General features: G+C 38.0%; 1 protein-coding gene across 1 annotated transcript in view; it reads right to left on the bottom strand.

Annotated features, from left to right (window-relative positions):
- Positions 1-1,980: 1,980 nt before the first annotated feature.
- The window catches only part of LOC134675192 (homeobox protein BarH-like 1), an 87,710-nt gene continuing 74,967 nt past the window's right edge, over positions 1,981-14,723 (bottom strand). The window contains exon 2 of the mRNA XM_063533394.1: positions 1,981-4,822. Within this exon, the coding sequence (XP_063389464.1) occupies positions 4,431-4,822 (392 nt within the window). The 3' untranslated portion in view covers positions 1,981-4,430. The remainder of the gene's footprint in view (positions 4,823-14,723) is intronic.

A 14,723-nucleotide genomic window follows, 5' to 3' on the forward strand; every position in this document is an offset into this window, starting at 1 on the left:
AATTTTGAGTTTCGAACGTCGTGTAAAATAATTGGCCGTTGGCGTTAGGCTGGGCATACAAGAGCGGTGTCAACATCTAATTCATTTAATTTATCAGTGGGGGGCGCGTCAAAAATATTATTTGGCAAGCCGGAATCACTTTGTATAAGTACCTAATATTAGAAAAGGTAGCTGTAATGTCGTATAAGAAAATCAAGGAGGCGGCCCTAGATAGAGTCAAATGAAGAGAGGTACACCGACAAGAGTCTAAGGGTCCGATTCGGATTTTGAAATAGACATCTATTAGATATCTTTTAGACATCACCAAGATACGATAACGATATGTTTAAGATCTAACCTGTCAAATTTGACATTTGCGCGTTTTTATTTGCGAAATAATAAATAAATATGTAATGCACGCGTAATTAAGCTCAACCAATCTTGTATTATGGGTATTATATCGTGTGATTTTTTGTTTTAAATACACAATTTCCTTTGCTTTCCATTAATTTCATAACTTTTATTCTTATGTCCTTTTCTTAGCCCATTTTTTCAGACAATCTCAAATTGAATATTTTAAGGTTTATTGATCGTCAACCAAATACCTATTTAATATTAAGTTTACTAGTAAATACTTACCCATAATAAACATATATTATGTACTTACGTTTAGTCTAAATACTGCCTTACACCGTCGGCGGCACGCGACTCCTTCAAACGCTTTGTTCCAAATCCAAATAAAGCAAATTCAAAATTCGAATAAAGCTCGCAAACTCATAACTCACCCTGTAATTTAAAAACATTAGACTTTGTGCCATTGTCTTAGAGCATGATTTAGCTTGAACGTAAAAGTTAGATGAGTTTGCGAAAGTTATCGATCAACTGCGTATGTGTGGCGAATGGATTTTATAGAATACCGCTATTTAAAAAAGTTGAGTGACCATAGACAAGGCTCGTATGCTTTTAATTATTCTTTGTTTTGTGGCCAGTGTACCGAACCGTACCGAACGATATTTTACGGATTTTTTTTGGCGGTTGGTCAATCTTTAACGGTGTTGAAATGTGACATAAATCACAATAACGTCTGATTTTCTGGTGTTTGATTCTATCTTGAGAATTTGCGTAAGTATTAAACACTACCTGAATGATCTTTACTGTTATTGTAAATTGCTATTTATGACCAGTTATGACGAAAAAAATATATAGAAAATAGGTAGAGTTAGACCAAGACAAAACTGCAACGATTATGACAGCACACGCAGTGCATGTGCATTTTAAACGTCAAACTTCTATGAAATTATGACATGCCTTTAAATAACACTTGCACTGCGTATGCTATCAAAATCGTTGCAGACTTTTTTTTGTCTAACTCTACCCTTTTCTTCTAATAGTATGAAAGTATTATAACAACTGAAAGTTCAGTTACTTTTAGTTCTAGTGACTGTTTCTAGCCACATTACATATTTTGATTAAGGTGTAGAGTTTGAAAAGTTAGAGCGTGTAGAGTTAGAAGCTTGGCTCTACATGAGTTCTGATAATTTTTTTACAGTGCGAGCCTTAAAGTCTCGTCTTGGCAATATTGTCGATGGATAAGGATGGAGAGGGATAAGGAAACAATATATGCCTTTCTCTTTCCTTCTCAGCAGAAAGTGTCCTAAAAGATAGTTCTATTGTAGATACTCGTAACTCGTCTGTTGTGACTTTATAGAGGTTATTGGTCTAAAATGACCTTAAGGCTCACTTGCACCATCCCACTAACCCGGGATTAAGCGGTTAAATCGTTAAACTAGTGTCAAATTGTATGGGTAACCATGGCAACTCCAGGTTTAACCAGTTAACCGCGGGTTAGTGAAATGATGCAAGTGTGCCTAAGTATTTTTATTCATTTTTACAAACGATAAATTCGTCGATAAACGACAAATTTATAAACGATAGACATAAAATTTTTACCTTTGTTAGTATTTTATCGGGGATATATGGATATTCAATCAAAGACATATGTAACACATAATTGTTTATTTACACCAGCTTATATGCACAGTACCGGAGGCGCAGACGCCACTACATAAGTATAAAATATCGCATCGCTGCGGTAGGAACGAGAGGTTTATATACAGCCATACTCTTTCAAGGGCTATTTTCGCTGTCTGTGAAAGACTCATAGACAAGACTGAAGGGCTTATTCTAAAACAACTGATGAAAGTTTTCAAATTGAATGTAACATTTGAAGCGAAATAGTGATGACAAAAGTTGGCACAAAGTAAATGACAATTTATTGAACTTTTTAACATTTCAATATTGACAATTGTTCTTAATACGGTTTACGATATTTCTGATAACAGGGTCAAACAGATCACTGTGTTACGTTCTTTCCTGTGGACATACACAAAGTTAAGGGCTATAAAGATTAATTTTCTTATTTAACCCTTATCCACGTAAAAAGGTCCTCCTTTTAATTACAGAACTATGATAAAATCATTACTTACATGCCCACAAGCTGTTAACTATTGCCCACAGGAGAGAAAACTAGCGTGTTCGCGCGAACTGTACATTTTTCTCCCCTGTGGGCAATAGTTAACAGCTTGTGGGCATGTAAGTAATGATTTTATCATAGTTCTGTAAATAAAAGGAGGACCTTTTTACGTGGGTTAGGGTTAAATAAGAAAATTAACCTTTATAGCCCTTAACTTTGTGTATGTCCATAGGAAAGAACGTAACACAGTGATCTGTTTGACCCAACAATATTGCACGGGTAAATATAATGTACCTAAATAAATATGGTTTTCTTGAAAGAGTATTTTATGGCGCTAAGACGAAAAAGTGAGTCCACGAGAAAGCTTTTAAAATGTGACGTTCTTTAGAAAAAGGTACCTTATGGCGGCTGGTGCTTACGTCCTATAGCGCCGCAATAATATTGGAGCGGCGTTAAAAGTAGCGTAAGCGCCAACCGCCATAAGGTACCTTTACCCGTGGGACGTCACAAATTGTATAGTAATACTAAACAATTTAGGCGCAATTTGATTCTTACTTGTATGCATATATTAATCATCTGCCTTCAACTGTTTCCTCAAGTAATTATTTGCATTGACGTAATGTATTCATTTTATTTGTATTATTATAAAAGTAGGCTTATTTTAATTATTTCTCGTGGTCTCACTCTATCGATTTTACTTTAACGGTAATAAAAGTCAATTACATAATTTATATTTTACATACAACATTCTAGCCCACGTGCAGAATTACTTTCACCATAAATAATTGTTTTAATTGATTCATTCTATGAAAAAATACATAAAATATTGTATTTATTTTAACATTCATTTATAATACCGGCTGGTAATAATGTCTCAATCTTGGTAGAGTCAGGGCTATAACCGTGAAAATCGAAGTTCGCAAATTGCGGGCATTTTTCTCTGTCACTCTTATAACGTCTTCATTGGAGTAAGAGAGAAAGATCCCCGCAATTTGCGATTTTCCGTTTTCGCGGTAGCCCCTCTGACCTACCGCGAACCACGTTCGACTTGTTGCCTCTCTGTCGCACCTGTAAATTCGTACGTGTGACAGGGAGGCAACACGCCGAACGTGGTTCGCGATAAGCCCTCTGTGCGGAAAGAGAAGAGTCAATGGAATGTTTCCCTTGTATTCCACGATCTTCTCTTTCCGCACAGGGCTATAACCGCGAAAATCTAAGTTCGCAAATTGCGGGCATTTTTCCCTGTTACTCTCATTACGCCTTCATTGGAGTAAAAGAGAAAGATCCCCGCAATTTGCGAATTTCGGTTTTCGCGGTAACCCCTCAGGCTCTAATAAGAGTAATAAGTGACATAGTCAATATTATGAATTAGTAATTAGTCTACTAATGTATCTAGACATATTTGCTGGAAATCTTACACAAATATACTTAAAATTCAAACTTAATCTACACATTTATCTATTATGTACACTGTTACTTTTAGGGTCCGATTTACATCACTGGCACACAGGAGTTTTGAAACATAATTTCCATATTGCACGTACTGGTTTAATAAATACAAAAATACATGAAATAAATTAATTCAGTATAAAATTTCGAAATTGCAATCCATGCGCCAGTCGACGTAAACCCCGCAATAAATAATTTAGGAATATCTCTATAAAATTATTTAAGTACTTAAATAATAAAATCAACTATCACATTTAAATTTCCAACGAAGCTTCTTCATAAGTTTTTTGTACAGTTACCTAAGACTACACCTATCAGATTCTATGTACAACTAACACTAGAGAGAGTGAAGTACTTTACGCCATACTAACCATTAGTGGAGATACATCAAACGTCACTATTAAAAAGTTCGATAGTTTAAAAAAGTAATTCACCATAGAGTTCGTTCGAATCGAACATTCGATTTTTAAAAATCGAGCGCGCGGCGATCGTACAACGCCTCCTGTGCAATCGCGCGCGATGCCTCGTTTCATTTAGACGCGTTCACTACCAGGTTAGTAGCTGCCTCCTCGCTCGCCCCTATGCTCATAGCTTTCTTCTTCAAAATGCCTAAATCCGTGACATTTTCTAGAAAGCTCTTATGCGCGCTTAGTACTTTAGCACTTTCCACGTCTTTTTTCAGTTCCTCCATATCTCTCTTCAACTTTGCTCGTCTGTTTTGGAACCAGGTGATGACTTGGGCGTTGGAGAGACCGAGAGAGCTGGCTATTTCATCTCTGTCTGCAGGAGAGAGGTACTTTTGGTAGAGGAACCGTTTCTCCAGCTCGAAGATCTGGTGATTCGTGAAAGCAGTTCGGGATTTTCGTTTCTTCTTCGGCTGTGGCCTCGAGTTGAACAGGTTCAGGTGATTTGACTGACCATCTGAAACAATGAGAAAATAGCAATTATAGCATATTATATAACAGCCCACTTGAGGACTGAGGTACCTACGTCAGAATAAAAAAGAAAACAAACCTACCTAAAGGCCCCAGTACACAATGGGCTATCGCCGGCCACTCCGAGGGACGCATTTATGCGTTAGAGGGAACAAGTGATGTTGCTATCGCATTCTACCGCATGGCTGCGTCCCTTGGAGTGGCCGGCGATGGCCCATTGTGTACTGGGGCCTTAATCTATAATTCAATAAAATGAATGAACAAGTAGAACGGGTAGAGCCATTACAAAAATGACACTTAATAAAACTAATCAACCCTTAACATACAGACATCAGTAGGCACTCAAATTAGAGACAATACTGTCATATATCACAGATAACACTGTAAAATACAGATAAGAGTATTATCAGGTATTAAAACAGTATTCGTGTCTATGACAGTCGTAAAGCGCCCGCAGCGCTAAAATGTAACTCTTCCGTCGTAAAAGACACAATAAGAGGCGAGTTTAACGAGTATACGGGCCACTTGTGCCAGTTGAACTGAACATTGTATGCGCCATGACGCATTAGGTGAAAATACTTCTAAAATCCTGGCTGATTTATGTCAACTTCGAAGGCCTAATAATAGGGATTACTGCAATCTTCTGCCGCCAGAGTGCAGCACTTTATCTGCCTCTTTATCGATCGAATAGGCAAGAGTGATAGAGAGACAGAAACCGAACTTTCGAATGTCTCTATTACAGTAGCTTAAGCTAAAGTGGTTACATAATATCCTTTTCCAGAACATTTTCTGCTGAGAGGGACAGAGAAAGGTGTATGTTGCTTTTCAGAGCTTCAGATAACAGAAATAAAATAAATAAAATAAAATAAGTGTCCGGTAAGAATGTTGTATAAAAGGTTTGCGCTGTATTTCTCGTAAACGATGACATGAAACGATTTTATCTAAGAAAAATATAATACAGGTAAATTAAGAAATTATTATGCATAGAATCCAGAATTTTTAGGATCAGATCAGATATAAGCAAAATAGAAAATGTGTAATTTTCTTTTATTGCCACCGCAACGGAAATGAAGAATAGTGTAACAATGTTATCAGTTTCCGGTTTACTCTACTAGTGTTATCTATGCAATACCTACTAATGTTTACGTTACTATTTCAATTGTTAAAACTTTAAATAATTTTGCAAGTAAGGTTATAATAAAAGAAGATGAAGATTTTGGTAAGATGTACCTATAATGGCTCCTCTACACGATGGGCCAACGCCGGCCACTCCAAAGGACGCAGCCATGCGGTAGAATGAGATAGCAACATCACTTGCTCCCTCTAACGCATAAATGCGTCCCTTGGAGTGGCCGGCGTTGGCCCATCGTGTAGAGGAGCCATAACAACTTGTTTTACACTTTATGTCAGTACCTACCTAACGTTATACAATAGTTTCTTTCGAACTACCTATTATAGTTTATGTTTTTAGGTATATTATGTAAGTACTACTGTCTAAGGACCACCTACAACAATTCCATAAAACCATAAAGAAGTTAATATTTCAAACCCATCATTGAAAGGCACCTAATAAAGTAAAAACTGTATTTAACGTTTAGTTTATGGTAAGTTTATCTTTTTTTTCGACCTCCGCGGAGTTTCATGACACAAGCGTCTATAACGCGCGGTTCACCGCAGAAATTAATAAAATAACCCATTCACGGCCGTTAATTTGTCGTTTTGGAACACACGTTCGAAATTTTAAATGTGGCAATTATGGGACCACATAAGATGCGTAATTTTCAATTAGCAACATTATTTTCCTGTTTTTAACCAGTTTTACATAAATAAGTACCTGATATTTTAACGTATCTACCCATACAAGTTATACAGCAGGTTTTAAATACCACATTATTTTACGTCACAGATATGTTTACACTTTTGCATAGGTACTCCTCAATAATAAGGCGAAAAATGTACACATATATTTGAAATATAGTTTAGCAAGCCCTTTTCGTTAGTAGAAAAAAACGACAAATCTAAATGGTGTAGGCGTATGCGTAAAGGGTGGTTGTACTCCCATAGCCTTGTAAGAGACCCAAGTAATTTTTTGCGCTTTTGAATTTGGAACTTTCTTTTATTTCTATATTCGAATTTAATTTGTAATTGTACAAGTACGCGGGGACTTACGAGGATAGAAATTTTGAATTGAGTTTTCAAGGGCTTTTTCTGCTTCGTAGACATTCTTAACCTTAAAGAATGTCTACGAAGTACGTTCTATTCCTGAAATGGACTCCGCACTGGCTGAACATAAGCGGCTACAATGTGTTCCAATTTTTAAACTACCGATCGCAATTACCAATGGCAGTGCAGCATGGCAGCCGGAAACGCGGCCATATTGCACGTACTGCCAACCGAACAGGCCAAAACAGTCGGCCATCGCTTTAACGACTTTGATATGTGAGTGTTTTTAGTGGCCAGTGATTTTAAATGAGGTGTATTTTTAGTAATTTAAAAATATATTTTTGAACCAGTTTCTTAATAATATAAGCTGTTTTCTAAAGCTTTATAACTTGTAAGCCTATGCCTTATCTTAGTTATCTTATTTAACCGATTAAGTACGTTTGTTTGGTCGTTTGAAAAATGCGAAGATTATAGAGTTATTTATGTCTGTTATACTTAAATACAAAGAAAAACAGTTAATAAACGTAACACATAAATGTAATATTATGCATAGACATCAAATCGTTGAATAAATTCGGACAAAACAATAAAGTATGACCGCCATCACAACCAGAGTCATTTGTATGCATCAAGGCAATCAAGTCAAAGTATTTTTGTTTTTTTTTAATGTTTCTGGTAGCGGATACCCGCTTATTATGCCTAGTTCACGTAGGTAATTACCAGTGTTGCCAACACAAACGAGTTGCCATACAAATTCTAAGGGTGTGATTCATATCAATTGATAATTATTTTGATGGGATTTTATATTTTATTGTTGATAATGAATGTCTGGACGTGTAGGGTCATTTAGTAGGTATATTATTAACATATGTTAGAGGTTGAATTATTTATTTGGAAGTTCAGCTTTTAACCCCTTATGTCCAAATGACATTTTGCATATTTGTATGTAGAAAATCATAAGATTCATCTGAGATCTGATAAAATGAATAGAATTTATAATATTATAAAGTACTTAGTTAAACTAAAAAATATATCATACATACACTGAAAAAGTGAACAAGTCCACCGGTGGCCGAGGCGGGAATCGAACCCACGTCTACAGCTTATGCACTAACGTCTAGAGTATCTACAAGTTATGTTATTTTTTATGCCAAATGGCCATATTCCCTTTATAAAACCCATTAATTACTTTTTTAATCGTTTCCAACATAACCGGCTTAAAAAAAAAATCAAAAGCATAGACGAGAACACACGCACGCGATTTCGCTACGCTTTTTGCATTCAATACTGAATCAATCTCTGCTTTCGGAACGTTTTTAAAAAAGTTGATAACTATCGCGAGCTCGCATTATAATAATAATCGTTTTTTTAAATTTAAACTTTAATAGTGGCCCAATAAAGTCGTGTTTACACTAACGGGATTGTTCTAAATAAGCCGTTCACAGTTAGTTTCTTATAAAATGCCTTTGGTGGCATAACGAGGTGTGTTATGGAAAAAACTACAGGATTCAATTTGTACTCGTTAAGGAGCTGTCCCGATCCTTTGTGGAGGCGTCACGTCGGTGATCGAGCGGGCGATCGGCATTTGTTCTCTTTCCCTGGATGTTACGGTTAGACGGATTATGGGACCATGAGCAATCTTTATAGCTTTAGGACAAGAACTTTATAGCTGCAACGTCCTTGCTTTCTTAACTTAACTTTATTGTAGGGTAGCGTCAGTTCACCGTCCGGTGTCAGTTTCCGTCCACTTGACGGATTACCGAATAATATTTCATTTATAATTTGCTACTTGCGAAATCTATTTTTTATGTAGATAGATAAATTGTTTAGATGTTAGGGATTGCAATAAGTCCAAATTTGTGCAGCAACGAGGGTTTAAATTCAAATTTCGTCAAGTGGACGTAAACTAGCGTAATGACTCACCATATAGGTACCAAAATAGGTGCCTATAAAGAGAGCAAAAAAGAACTGAATAGCAAAAATTAAAGGAGGCCTACACTTCTAGCATTGAAAAGGGCTAAAAAGATGAGAGAGACATGTTCGCTTTAAAAAAAAACCGGGCAAGTGCGAGTCGGACTCCGGCACGAAGGGTTCCGTACCATAAAGCAAAAAAAAACGGAAAAAATGCAAAAAGAAAACGGTCACCCATCCAAGTACTGACCACGCCCGATGCTTAACTTTAGTCAAAAATCACGTTTGCTGTATGGGAGCCCCACTTAAATCTTTATTTTATTCTGTTTTTAGTATTTGTTGTTATAGCGGCACCAGAAATACATCATGTGAAAATTTCAACTGTCTAGCTATCACGGTTCGTGAGATACAGCCTGGTGACAGACAGACGGACGGACGGACGGACAGCGAAGTCTTAGTAATATGGTCCCGTTTTACCCTTTGGGTACGGAACCCTAAAAATGAAAACAGGAAAATCAGGGAGCATAAGGTCCACCATCATCATCATCATCATTCTCTTGCCCTTGTCCCATTCACTTAAGGCTAATTTAAACGATGCGAGAAAATAATGAAAGACATGGACACAACCTTATCCGATAATTTTCCTTAGCAGGGTGACTCAGTGACTGCTATAGATTGGCCACTACATGGTACATAATTGGCCACTCTTAACAATAAGTCTTCAATTGGCTTGTTTCTTTCTGATTTGTTAGAAGTGGCCAATAAAAATAGAAGTCACGCTATTTGCAGCAAATATAGTAGAAGAGCCGGCCGCAAATTTTCTAACCGACTTGATACCACGATGAAATGCACAATAGTTTCCCATAAAAGTGATGCTAAGTCCGAATTCGATAGTCTGCCACGGCGGAACTTGCCGAAAGTACGAAAAAGAAGGCCACTTCCGGTGCAAAAAAAGGGGGCTGATTTAACCCATCTGATACCGAAATAAAAGTTATGGCAGCAGTTAGAAATTTACATGTAGAAACATAAAAGTGAAGTCTGCCAGTATTTTTTTTGCCGGAAGTGCTTGGCAGACGCTCTCAAAGGTGGCCACCGGGACCCCTAATTTAACCCATCTGATACCACCATGAAACCAATTCCAGTCGGTAGGTATGAACCCTCATGTCAGGAATATATAAGTCTGCCAAGGCTTTTCCTGCCGAAACACCTTGGCAGACGAGATTATGTGAACAAGGTAACCATCGGTTAACCTACACTAACCCATCTGATACCACCATGAAACCAATTCCAGTCGGTAGGTATGAACCCCCATTTTAGGAACATATAAGTCTGCCAAGGTTTTTCCTGCCGAAACACCTTGGCAGACGAGATTATAAGCAAATTGACCATCGGTTACCGTACACTAACCCATCTGATACCACGATGAAACCAATTCCAGTCGGTAGGTAGTGTTTCGGCAGGAAAAACCTTGGCAGACTTATATATTCCTCAAATGGGGGTTCATAACTACCGACTGGAATTGGTTTCATGGTGGTATCAGATGGGTTAGTGTATGGTAACCGATGGTCATCTTGCTTATAATCTCGTCTGCCAAGGTGTTTCGGCAAGAAAAGCCTTGGCAGACTTATATATTCCTGAAATGGGGTTTCATACCTACCGACTGGAATTGGTTTCATGGTGGTATCAGATGGGTTGATGTAGGGTAACTGATGTACACCTTGCCAACATAATCTCGTCTGCCAAGGTGTTTCGGCAGGAAAAGCCCTGGCAGACTTATATATTCCTGAAATGAGGGTTCATACCTACCGACTGGAATTGGTTTTATCGTGGTATCAGATGGGTTAGTGTACGGTAACCGATGGTCATCTTGCTTATAATCTCGTCTGCCAAGGTGTTTCGGCAGGAAAAACCTTGGCAGACTTATATTTTCCTAAAATGGGGGTTCATACCTACCGACTGGAATTGGTTTCATGGTGGTATCAGATGGGTTAGTGTACGGTAACCGATGGTTACCTTGCTCACATAATCTCGTCTGCCAAGGTCTTTCGGCAGGAAAAGCCTTGGCAGACTTATATATTCATGACATGAGGGTTCATACCTACCGACTGGAATTGGTTTCATGGTGGTATCAGATGGGTTAAATTAGGGGTCCCGGTGGCCACCTTTGAGAGCGTCTGCCAAGCACTTCCGGCAAAAACAATACTGGCAGACTTCGCTTTTATGTGTCTACATGTAAATTTCTAACTGCTGCCATAACTATTATTTCGGTATCAGATGGGTTAAATCAGCCCCCTTTTTTCGCACCGGAAGTGGCCTTCTTTTTCGTACTTTCGGCAAGTTCCGCCGTGGCAGACTATCGAATTCGGACTTAGCATCACTTTTGTGGGAAACCATTGTGCATTTCATCGTGGTATCAAGTCGGTTAGAAAATTTGCGGCCCGCTCTTCTACTAATAGTTATCGTGTCAAAAATAATTGACTCGTTAGAAAAGCCTATTGCGTTTCTAAAGTCTTTAATAAGAAAAAAATCTCGACTAATTCACTTAACATCAACCTTTTTAACAAGACGTAACCATACAATACAACAAAACCATTCCTTTGCCAATACGTGCGTATCGATCCATCAACCGCACGTCAAACACACTCGAAAACTTTTCCAACTTTGTATCCATTACTCTCCAAGCACCGTCAGTATGATAAGAACAAGGAATAAACGCAGCAGTGGAAAGTGATACAGTGGAAAGTTTTGATTGAATCGCGGAATTTTGTAAGCTGTGATTTGACTTAGTGAAGGTAGGGGTCAAACGTATGCCCCTCACAATCGGGCCCCCACGTGATGTTATTGAGGAAATAATTAAGTACGAATCCGTGAAAATAAGGGATTTGGTTAGAATAGAAGGAATAGTCGTGACAGGTAAGCGATTTGTAACAGTTTTTCGTCGTTTTTGGGGTAAAAAAAGTGTTTTATTGGTGATCAAACTCTATTGATATCGAACGAAACCATACCATTATTATTCAGGAAAATTTAAATAACTGATGATTTTTAAGAATATAAACTATATACATTCAGCAATTACATAATTAAATGTAGAAGCCATCAGTATTTACTTATACTTAGTTGTTAAGTTACTAAACATATGAAAAATAAGTTAATTATTCTAACTTATATATATTCTAACTTACTAAACATTCCGCCCATAAAAATTATGTTCCCTTCAAATTATATAAACCGAAAAAATTACTAGAGATATGAATAATTACAGCATTTTATTTAGAATATTCACAAACCGGCAATCAGACACAATCAAGACCTAATCACGAGCGGACCTCAATTACGAATTACGACGTAAAGTGCCAAAAAACGTCGTTAGTGCCAAAAACGTCGTTAGTGCCAAAACCGTCGCGTTAGGCACGGTCGGCGTTAGCACCTGACTAGGTAATTATGTTATTCTAATTTAGTCGCAAGGTGGGACGTAACGTGTGGACACTGGGCTTAATGCGTGGATCCTCAGGCGATGAGGTATTTGTAACCTGATGTATTTTGAAAAGGTCATCACTATTATTTTGGATAGGTTTTTTCTGTAAAGGTAATATTTTAGTATAAAAATTCCGTAAACGTCAAATTTCTATGAAAATATGACGTTTATAATAGCACTGCCACACTTTGTTCCGTCAAAGTCGGTGCAGTTAGCTTTTACGGGTCCGTCAAAGTTAACATACCTACCCAACACTTCACATACAGTCAAGACTACGACTTTTAGAGAAGTCAAAGTACATAGAAAACACCCATGATTCAGGAACAAATATCTGTGTTCATAACACACAAAAAAGCCCTTTCCGGAATTCCACAAACACAAACCTACAGACTAGGCCAGGCCGCATACTATAGCCAACCAAATATGAGACGTTCCACGGCAAAAGGTACCTTATGGCGGCTGGCGCTTACGTCGCATAGCGCCGCAATAAAATTGGAGCGACGTTAATAATAGTGCAAGCGCCAACCGCCATAAGGTACCTTTACCTCTGGGACGTCACATATGCCAATCTCTAGCGCTTCGTAGCGATCGACAAGCAACGTCACTGTCGCACTAATATGGAAAAGTGATAGACACAAAGCTTTTCGTTGTCGTAGCGATAGCGATTGTCACCCTGGCTAGGCCGGCAGACCGGTCGTCGCTAATCGCTGATTCTTGAGTAGATATATGAGTCGCTTAACTTCAAACTCGGGTAAATCCATCTGTCAAATTATGCGAATTTGGTATTAAGAAAAGGTAATAGTGTAGATATTTGCTGAGAGGGTCGAATAGATTTACCCGAGTTTGAAGCGACACATATATATACTCGTGTATGTTTTATGCTTATCTAATTATGTCCAACTGACACGTGTATGCTGTTTCTACGTTTTTTATTCCTAAATACATCAGAAGGCGTAATAAAAACAGGTCGGCATTATCAAAACATGTCCCCGCCACGGCGGCACGGCTGGTTTGGCTTCACGGACGATTGACAGACAGACAGACACGCAAACACGCATAATGACGCGTGACTTTGTTTCTCTTGCGGCTCTTAATTGGGATCCGGTGTTTTAGAATGGGAGTTAAAAATAGGGCTTATTGTAGATAGGTATCTATATGACACATGACTAAATCGCAGAAAATATTGTCTAATATGCTCTAGTCTAAGATTAAGGTACTCGTGCACTGTTTGTGCTTGAAAATGGAGACATGACATAGGGTGAAACATGTCGCGCTAGTAACTAAATAATACGGTATGTATTATTTATTATACATGACTTAACCATAAAATAAGCTAAATGAATAGTATGATTCACGACAGTTTAAATTCGTTTGTCTAATCTAGCCTCAGACTTACTGATTTTATAAGATGATACTGCTTTTTGTCTGTCTTTTTGTGTGTTTGTTCGTAATAAACTCAAAAACTACTAAACGGATCTTCACGCGGTTTTCACTAATCAATAGAATGGTTCTTGAGGAAGGATTAGGTGTATAATTTTTTAACCCGTGCGAAGCCGGGGCTGGCCGCTAGTAAATTTTTATGACGAAGTAGCTTCTTAAGCCAAAGATTTGATTTAAGACAAAAGGTTATTTATTATATTTGAATCATTATGTTCAACGTTTAATATTGACTACAAATCACATAAATATGCGTGCAAGATATGCCAGTATGCCTGCTTAATTTATGCCATACTAATTATTCTTAATAAGACTTGTAGCATGCGCCAATGTTAAACGTCACATCTACTTCAAAATGTCAAGCAGACTTAAGACCTTTTCATTTTGGGTTATGTTCACTATGTTCTAGAACGAACTATGTCATCAGAATTTCAAACATTCTTGAGACGTATAGAAACGTTCAGCTCTGAGTGCTATTTCTATCGCTTCTAGCCATCCAGTATAAGTCTGACTGAATCCTGTAGAAACACTCGCAGTGCATCTCGTTTGTATCAGTGGCGGCGCGTCCATAAAATCCGATTCCCACCGGCTTGCCTGTTTTTGGACGTTTGAGCAGAGTTGTAAAGGAAATATGTAAGCCAAATTAGCCCCGGCTTGCCTATGGATATGTTTGACGCGCCGCCACTGATAGATATACAAACGAGATGCATATATAGGTGCGAGCGAGACAGAGTGAGTTGAAGCAGTCGCTAGCGACTACGGCCGCGTACGACTAACTTAATGTACCTACAGGGTATTGGACTTCCAATAAGCAGTTCTTCCACGAAAGCTGATGTGGAATGAACTCCCAGCCAGGATTTTCTCGAGAGATTGATTACAGTGCAGTGTTTTTCAAAAAACA

The sequence above is a fragment of the Cydia fagiglandana genome, chromosome 21, assembly GCF_963556715.1.
Source record: "Cydia fagiglandana chromosome 21, ilCydFagi1.1, whole genome shotgun sequence".
In the NCBI taxonomy this organism is placed as follows: domain Eukaryota; kingdom Metazoa; phylum Arthropoda; class Insecta; order Lepidoptera; family Tortricidae; genus Cydia; species Cydia fagiglandana.